Below are 9,922 nucleotides of genomic sequence, written 5' to 3'. Positions count from 1 at the left end.
ATAATTATTTTAATAAACAATGTTTAGGTGAGAATTAAATTTATTAATAATAAGTTTATCACAATAAACAATGTTCAAGTGAGAATTAAAACTGTAAAACTTTGAGAGAAAAAGATCACTTTTTCACTAACTTCACTCTTTTTAAAATTATGACATTATTCTCATACAATTTTTTCTCATAAAATTAGAACTTTGTTCTCATATAATGACTTTCTTGCAAAATTGATATTTTACTCTTATAGTTCAAGTCACCGAAATTTTTTATGTCTCTGGGGGAAACAGTGACTATATACAAGATTAATGTGATTTTTCTAAAGTAATCTCATTCATGTGGTTCATATTTCCAAGAGTAAAAAACAGAGATGACTTCAAGCCAATTGGATGCGCTCATTGTTTTTAAAAATCACATTAAAGTCGCCTATTGGTTCCAAAATCAAATGGATTTTTTTAACTGGAATTTTCTTTTGGAATCGTACAGGAGAAGCTGGGATCGTACAGGAGACGCTGGGATCGTACAGGAGATGCTGGAATCGTACAGGAGAAGCTGGGATCGTACATGTTGCAAAGAGAACAAAAAGGCTTCAGCCTCTACAGAAGAGACTAAGAGAACAGAGAAGACCAAGAGCAAAGAGGAAGGCCAGGCTCTCACAGGTGGAACTTAACAAACCATAGAAATTTTTGAGGTGAACTGTTAAACATGAGATAATCTCATCTTGTTTCTCCATCAATGATGTTTATGAATTTTGTTCACACACACACACACACACACACACACACACACACACACACACACACACACACACACACACACACACACACACACACACACAGAAGATACAGAAAGAAATGTAACAACCATCCCCAGTCTGCCCCTGTGTAAAACTACAGTGTCTCACGGAGTCTTACTTGAACTGAATTTCTGTTTCCTCTTTGTGGGTGCAGCGGTATGACGCTGCTGAAGTGATCGGGCATTCAGGGTGAGCTGACATGCCTGAGCCACCCCACACCCTAAAAAATGCACACAACCCTGTCTTGGTGGCATAACTGGTTTTTCTCTTAGGCTTTTACAGACTGTGTGTAAATATGTAGGAATGTTTTATGTCATAAATACTGAAACTCAGCTCTGACTCAGCGTGTGTGATTCTTAGAGTACTAGAACCTTTTGTTGGCCTTTTCTATGTTTCTAGATGTTATTAGGCTGTAATTATGACCTGGAGGATTGAAGGTGACACTAACTGTAAAAGTGAGTAAGAACAGCAGGAGAAAGAGGAGAGAAGAGTGGAACATCATCCGAGCTCGGAGCGCGCGCGCACACACACACACACACACACACACACACACACACACACACACACACACACACACAGGTCTCTCATATATATATATATATATATATGAAACTGCTGTGTGGTCGAGGCTACGCTTCTTCCAGTCACATATAAACTTACTTGGCGCAAGATTCCACATCGTGATATTGTCTGTAGCGGTCTGTACTTGCCACCTTTAATCACCACGGACCGGTTTCATAAGAACTTTCTCATGGACGGTTTGTCTGAGACTCCAGGTTATTTCCTACCTCACTGCAACAACCTCCATTCTGCACAAAGAGCAGAAATAAGTCGATGACTTCCCTCATGATTATTGACACTGGCCCAGATCCTAAACATCTGATCAGACACTTATTCAGTGTAAATTCTCGGGCAGCAGCAGCAGCAGCGGCGGCAGCAGCAGCAGACAACTTTATGTCTTTGACAAATGACGTAATCCTTCATGTCTGTGACTGATAATAATATTCACAAAATAACACTGAACAAGACTGAAGGGATCTGAATTGATTTGGATGGGTATCGTTAGTGTTTTATCTTTATCTGATCCATATCCTTATTGATCCAGCTCATACTGTTACTGGTTCTTTATCATAAAGAATTGTTGTTTTTTATTCATTCAAAAAGGATTTGAAATGATTGGACTGGCAGAAAGCTTTAATTAGAGACTTGCTAAAGCAGAATTTCACAATAATTATTGGTTGCTAGTAATATTCCTAAAAATTATGTTTAATCTCTTGAAATTTTACATTTTTAATTCTAGTTAAATTAAGAGGTTATTCTCGACATTTAAGATTTTTTTTCTCCTCAAAGTGGCCCCTAATACTCCGTATATACAGACTCTATTTTGTCTGAGGTCTCTCATATACATATATATATGAAACTGCTGTGTGGTCGAGGCTACGCTTCTTCCAGTCACATATAATCTCACTTGGCGCAAGATTCCACATCGTGATATTGTCTGTAGCGGTCTGTACTTGCCACCTTTAATCACCACGGACCGGTTTCATAAGAACTTTCTCATGGACGGCTTGTCTGGGATTTGGGGTTATAAAGACCTGTCTGTCAGTTTGTTGAAGCACTTCACACACAATGGACTTTCTACTGAGGAAGACAGCGAGGCTTTGCCTGTTGCTTGTGTTCACCCTCCTCCTCTCCGCTGTGTCTGCAGATTGTATCCAGGTTCTTCTGGGAGAGAGCGCTACGTTTCCAACAACTAGAAACTGCAGCAAAGAAAACGCTGAACTGATTCACCGGCGCAGGGATAACAGCAATCGGACGGTGGCACGTTATCAGGGCGGCAAGTGGAGCGCAGCGTCGGGCTACGAAGACAGGGTGGATCAGGGCAAAACGGTGACCTTGAATAACACGAACATCAACGACAACGGGCTGTACGAGCTACCCTGCTTTGAGACAGCGACCGAGCTGGATGTTTTACCTTTCCATGTAGTGCAGGTTGTTGTGGGACAACCGGTCACGCTGCAGTGTCACTACGTCACAACAAATAAGAAGGTGGAGTGTGCGTGGTGGGAGAAAGACGGGAAACTTGTGTTTGGGACTAATTTCACCTCCGGTGAAATCAAACTTGATCCCAGCTTTAAGGGGAGAGTGTCTCTAGCAGATAAACCCCTCGATCTTGGAAACTTCTCGGCGACTGTCCAGCAGTTTCGGCAGGAGGATGGAGGTGATTACATCTGCTATGTCCAGGTTGATCGAAAGAAAGAGACAGAGAGGAGGATCCCTGCAGCTACGAGACTGACTGTGAACAAGGTAAGTCCGGATCAGATCCACACCACAGTATGTGACAGTTGTTAGTGTCTCACTGAGTCTGAATGAAGCCTTGAATGCCTCTATTTTCCTTCTTGTCCTCTCCCTCTCTCCGTCTCCAGCTCACAGCGGCGGGATGTGCGGGCTACAAAGTCTCAACAGGCTTTTTGGTGGCGGTCCTACTACTGCTGTGTGTGGCCCTTTGCTTTATTTGCTACCGCCGTGGTACGTCTTAAAAATGAAATTTATAAATAATAAGTTTATTACAATAAGAATTAAAAATGTAAAACTTTGAAAAAAAGATCACTTTTTCACAAACTTCACACTTTTCTTTTTAAAATTATGACATTATTCTCATACAATTTTTTCTCGTAAAATTAGAACTTTATTCTCATATAATGACTTTCTTTCTTGCAAAATTGTTATTTTACTCTCATGTTGATATGAATTTTCTCCTTGAGTTATTAGGCTATGGTTTTATTCTCGTATGACCTTTTTCCTGTAAAATTACAACTTTATTCTCTAATATTATGCTTTTTTTCTTTTCCCTCAATGTGGCCCTAATACTTCGTTATAGTAAAGAGCCCGCACACACAATATTTCTACTGTGCACTTAAAAATGAAGGATGATAATTAAATCAAAAATGACTCTGTCTTTCTGAAAGTGACCCCAGATCGGATTCTCTAATTGATCAGGAGGAGCTTCAATGATTCCTGTCTTATCTCCTTCGGCATCGGAAACACTGGAGCTTCCTTTACGAAAAGGAAAGTGGACGAGATCCAATATGTATGTTGAAATGTATATTGTATAAAATATACATTTCTTTCATGTTTTCTTATGTTGTTTGTTCTAAATAAAGCCACAACATTAGTTTTGTGCTTGTGTGTTTTTTGTTATTAGAAAACTAACTTGTTTTGTGTGTGTGTGAGAGAGAGAGAGCATTTCCAGATTAAATCCTTGTGATTTCATTGTTATTTTTATATTTTTAAAAACAAATTTTATGAATTCTGAGTTTGTCAAATTGCACTGCGATTACAAATGTGTTTTAATTTCGTTTTTTTTTTTTTTGGTGATGAGCACTGGCCTTTTAATGTAGGTTATTTACAATGATGACCAGAGTTATTTAGATTTTTATTGGTTTTTATTCTGGGCAGATTTTCCCATTGCCATGGCAATGGCAGCTCCTGACCTGTGCGCGTGCGTGCGTGCGCCTAGCAACCAGATAACCAACTCTCCAAGCTCTGCTAGCTTTACATTAGCCGCATGTTAGGTCTTAAATTACATTTAGTTAGGTCTTAAATATGTAAGTCCATTTACTGCTTCCTTCGTTGCTTTTCTTTTTGTTTTGTTAAAAGAGTGAATGAAGTTGTGACGGTCTCCGCTGAGACAGAGGAGAGGAGAAGCTACTAGCCCTCTCTCGCTGTCACTTCTAGTCGCGTTGCTCTCCTCCCCAGTAATGTTAAATTAGCACAGAAAAAAACATAATAGTGGTAATTTAAATAGTGGTTCATGGGATTTATGAACCCTCAGGGGTCCCTCTGTCCTTTTTTGGACATTTTCTTCACTTTTCTTTTTTGATTTGCTGATCATTTTGGCTGTTACAGCTGAAGGTATGGATTTCTGCAAGAAAGTGTCTTTTTGGACATATTTTTAAAATCATGTACTCATCCCGGCAATAGCCCCCGTGGCACTCAAAATTTCCCTGGAATTTTCTAGTATAATATATAAGGTTTTAGGATTTTATCTTTTAAGATTTTGTCCTAAAGTAGCCTATTGGTTCCAAAATCAAATGGATTTTTTTTTTATTTTTAATTTTCTTTGGGAATCGTACAGGACTTCTTGACAAAGGTGAAACATGAACACACAGACATCATTAGAAAATAAACCTCCAAAAATCTGCTTACCAAGATATAAACAAACATGGGCTAAAACCAAAACGGGACTCAAGTTGAACCTCACGTGCAGCTTAATTTACTGTATCCATGGCAACGTATACACAAGGGGACGCTCTTACCTGCACTAAAGTGATAAAAAAAAAAAGATGCACAAACACAAGGGGGCGCTCTTTGTCTGTATTGTGTGAGTGAGCAGGAACATGAAACATAAAGTGCTGTCAAAATATGAAAGAAAAGTAATTTTCTAAAATTCACTATTGACATGATTAATTCATTTTTAAGGTAAATTATTTATTCTTTATAAAAATGACATGTAGGCCTATAATCTGAGGTACCGCTGGGTTCTAATAGAGACTGGGCCTTTCTCTCAGTTACTCAGAGACTATTTGGACTAGACCAACCAAACTTTTATATATTAAACTTACATCTGTCTGCTAATTACCCACATTTAAAGATGATTAAATATGACATATCATTCACAATAATTATTTGAATGGTAGATGATGCAACTGTCCCCAGGTTTAGGGTCACTTATGGATCAGGGACGATTGCAGCATATTAAAAATACATTCAATTTCACCAATTAACTGTTTGCTTTTTGGTTCAATTAGCACAATGTCCTGAAAATATGCATTGTTTGACAATAATATTCTAGTATCATTTATTTATCAAAGAACAGTTGTGGGACCATAGGCGGCGCCAGCAATGGGCCCGGGCCCACCCATTCAAGCCAATCAGAAGAATATGTTTTGGGGATTAAAATGTTCATCTAATTGCCAGTTTTAGCTGAGCTCATGTGAAGCTAACTTCTCAGTCAATCAGCAGCTTTCTATCATACGTGAGTTCCCGCCCCCAGGCTGCGTCATCAGCATGTGACCCAATGAAATGAATGAGTTAGTTTGTGCGCAAACAGTCAGAAAGAAAGAAATGTGTAACGTTACAGGTAAAGAGAAAAAAGAGAGACGGAGTTTAAGATGGCGAAACAGAGCAGCTTACTTGGTTTTTTTTTTAAACAAAAGACGCCGTGTTGAGCAGGAGGAAACTCCACTTGATTTAAATGCGAGTGGTAGTTTAAAGGCCAGTTCAGCCGTCCGGCCCCGCTCCCAAAGCAACGCTAATCCTCCTCTTCCTCCTCCTCCTTCATCCATCCCCTCACAGTCATGTCAGCTAGTGAAAAAGAAAGGCAAGTAAAGTTAACGGCAGTGTCTCTGTCTGCACGTTTTCTGGGGGGAACAGTATTGGCAGCAGCAGACAAAGGGAACATGATGGCGTTATGTGTTATAGGAGGCAGGGTTCAGCAGCAGCCTATAGCACGTCGCAAGTTTCCCGACCCAGAGACATGTCCCAAACGCCATTTCCATCTCCCTCTCTCTCGAAATGAAGTCTGCTGAGTTATAGGTCTTTGTCCAGTTCAGCACTGAGCTGAGGGCAGCGACACAGGAGCCACTCAGGTGCAGAGTCACGGATGCTGTTGCAGGTTGCAGGTTGCAGCGCGGTGCTTTGTTTTTCCTTTTTTTATTGGCCCATCCATTTTTCTGTAGGCCCACCCATTCACAAAATCCTGGCGCCGCTACTGTGTGGGACATTTTTTGAGATGAAGGCTGTGTACCTAACAGAATAACAGGCTACTTGTGTTTAAAGCCTCGTAATTAGAATACCTCAGAAATAACTGGGGACGCTGCAGCTGCGCAAACATTTCCATCAGTTGGGGATCAAACCTGGAACTCTTCAGCAAGTAAAAGGTCTATTTAGCCACTCCTCAACCTGCACTTGAGTGGTTTTCATGTTTGTCGCAGTATGTCCACAACATGTCGCTGTTTATCAGCTGATCAAACATGCGGTCTGCACGCATCAGCACCAGGACGTAGCTGAGGTGTGTGAGAGCAACGCCTCCTTTACCTCTGCCGTATTAAACCGGGTCGCTCCCTCTCTGGCCGCACTCCCCCGGACGCACCATGGCTCAGTCACACGTGTGCTCTGTCTTCCTCGTCCTTCTCCTTCCCGCCGTGCGCACATCTGGAGAATTCGTTCCTCTGGGAAACTCCGTGAAGTTACAGTCGGATCAAAACTGCTCAGACGGGGAGTTGAAGCTGGATCGCCGGCTGAAAGATGACCAACCCATGGAGGTGGCACGGCGCGTTCACGGCGTCTGGCTCCCGGCGGAAAGTTACAAGGGTCGGGTTGAAAACGACTCATCGGCGGGTATCCTCCTGAAACACGTCAACTTCAATGATATGGGCTGGTATGAGTTCACGTGCAACGGCAGCAGCAGCTTTCTCATCTCGGTGAAGGTTGTTCAAATCACTGAAGTTTCTATGTCTGTGGGGGAAGCAGTGACTCTCCCGTGTCATTCCTCCACTAATGATGAACCAGTGAAGTTTATACGGTGGCAGAGAGGCGCAGAGCGGGTGTTAGAGATGAACGTCTCCTCCGGGAGGACCACATACGGGACTGGATTAGAGGGACGGGTGTCTCTGTCGTCAGAGTGGCGGTCACACGGGAACCTGTCGCTGACGGTGATGCGCACCGGCCCTGAGGATGGACGCCTCTACTCCTGCTTCGTAGGATATGAGAGCGGGAACAGAGAGATGGAAAATCCCGCTGTTGTGAGAGTCAGTCCGCAGGTTGGTATCTGCAGCTGTGAGTGTGTCCACTGTTCTCTATATACTCACATGAAACAGAAATACTTAGAAAGATAAATAATAGATAATAATATCATATATAAAATATCTATTTACAAACATTTACAAAATAGTAGGATATGAGGTGTATTGCTACACACACACACACAGACACAGAGAAGATACAGACAGAAATGCAACAACCATCCCGTCTGCCCCTGTGTAAAATTACAGTCCCACGGTGTCTTACTTGAACTGAATTTCTGTTTCCTCTTTGCCCCCCCCCCACCCACCCCCACACCCACAGAATAGCACTGAGGAAAAAGGTAAGTGATAATTTTGGGTTCCGTGTGTTATTATTATTATTAGTATGTTATTAATTAACAGAAATTAAAGATATTATTATATTTTATGAGAAAGGGAAGAAAATTGATCTGAGTGTGAATCATTGTTTTTGGAGTGTGCTTGAAGTTTGAGATGATTTTCACTCTCTCAAGGTGGTGTTTACTTTGATCGTTCACAAGCTTCATTTTCATAGGCAATCAAACACAATGGGAGCTCGGCAGAAACACTGTCACACCTGTGTCCACTGTCACACCTGTGTCCACTGTCACAAAAGAAAAGCAGAGAGAGAGAGAAAGGGAGAGAGAGAGAGAGCAGACACCCACACACACTCAGACCTCTGTCAGTTTGTTGAAGCACTTCACACACAATGGACTTTCTACTGAGGAAGACAGCGAGGCTTTGCCTGTTGCTTGTGTTCACCCTCCTCCTCTCCGCTGTGTCTGCAGATCGTATCCAGGTTCTTCTGGGAGAGAGCGCTACGTTTCCAGCAACTAGAAACTGCAGCAAAGAAAACGCTGAACTGATTCACCGGAGCTGCGATAAATGCACTCGGCCGGTGGCACGTTATCAGGACGGTGCGTGGAGCCCGGAACCGGATTACAAAAACAGGGTGGATCAGGGCGACACGGTGACCTTGAATAACACGAACATCAACGACAGCGGGCTGTATGAGCTTACCTGCAATGAGACAGCGACCGAGCTGGATGTTGTACCTTTCCATGTAGTGCAGGCTGCTGAGGGACAAACAGTCACGCTGCAGTGTCACCACGTCACAACAAATAAAACAGTGGAGTGTGCGTGGTGGGAGAAAGACGGGAAACGTGTGTTTGGGACTAATTTCAGCTCCTGTGAAATCAAACCTGAGGCCGGGTTTGAGGGGAGAGTGTCTCTAGCAGATGAAGCCCTCAAACGTGGAAACTTCTCGGTGACTGTCCGGCAGGTTCGGCAGGAGGATGGAGGTGTTTACCGCTGCTATGTCCAGGTTGATGGAAAGAAAGAGAGGGGGATCCCTGCAGCTACGAGACTGACTGTGAACGAGGTAAGTCCGGATCAGATCCACACCACAGTATGTGACAGTTGTTAGTGTCTCACTGAGTCTGAATGCCTCTATTTTCCTTCTTGTCCTCTCCCTCTCTCCGTCTCCAGCTCTCAGCGACGGGATGTGCGGTATACCAAGCCTCAACAGGCGTTTTGGCGTTCCTACTGTGTGGGGCCCTTTGCTTTATTTTGCAGTTGAGTAAACTCAATCGCAGTAGCAGTTCAAGTTATTAATTCTCACCTGAACATTGTTTAATTATATTATTATAATTATTTTAATAAACAATGTTTAGGTGAGAATTAAATTTATTAATAATAAGTTTATCACAATAAACAATGTTCAAGTGAGAATTAAAACTGTAAAACTTTGAGAGAAAAAGATCACTTTTTCACTAACTTCACTCTTTTTAAAATTATGACATTATTCTCATACAATTTTTTCTCATAAAATTAGAACTTTGTTCTCATATAATGACTTTCTTGCAAAATTGATATTTTACTCTTATAGTTCAAGTCACCGAAATTTTTTATGTCTCTGGGGGAAACAGTGACTATATACAAGATTAATGTGATTTTTCTAAAGTAATTTCATTCATGTGGTTCATATTTCCAAGAGTAAAAAACAGAGATGACTTCAAGCCAATTGGATGCGCTCATTGTTTTTAAAAATCACATTAAAGTCGCCTATTGGTTCCAAAATCAAATGGATTTTTTTAACTGGAATTTTCTTTTGGAATCGTACAGGAGAAGCTGGGATCGTACAGGAGACGCTGGGATCGTACAGGAGATGCTGGAATCGTACAGGAGAAGCTGGGATCGTACAGGAGACGCTGGGATCGTACAGGAGATGCTGGAATCGTACAGGAGATGCTGGAATCGTACAGGAGATGCTGGAATCGTACAGGAGACGCTGGGATCGTACATGTTGCA

General features: G+C 41.9%; 1 protein-coding gene across 1 annotated transcript; it reads left to right on the top strand.

The window, feature by feature from the left end:
* The first annotated feature begins 2,382 nt into the window (after nt 1–2,382).
* On the top strand, nt 2,383–8,294 carry LOC130164105 (polymeric immunoglobulin receptor-like). The gene is made up of 5 exons (XM_056368546.1): nt 2,383–3,095; nt 3,215–3,317; nt 3,758–7,612; nt 7,917–7,935; nt 8,148–8,294. Exons 1-3 carry the CDS (start codon nt 2,418–2,420, stop codon nt 3,778–3,780), a joined length of 804 nt encoding a protein of 267 aa, XP_056224521.1. The 5' UTR covers nt 2,383–2,417; the 3' UTR covers nt 3,781–7,612; nt 7,917–7,935; nt 8,148–8,294.
* Nucleotides 8,295–9,922: the final 1,628 nt, after the last annotated feature.

Source organism: Seriola aureovittata, chromosome 23 (assembly GCF_021018895.1).
Source record: "Seriola aureovittata isolate HTS-2021-v1 ecotype China chromosome 23, ASM2101889v1, whole genome shotgun sequence".
Lineage (NCBI taxonomy): Eukaryota > Metazoa > Chordata > Actinopteri > Carangiformes > Carangidae > Seriola > Seriola aureovittata.
Note: the sequence above shows the minus strand (reverse complement) of the source record. Positions and strands in the feature narration are given on the sequence as shown.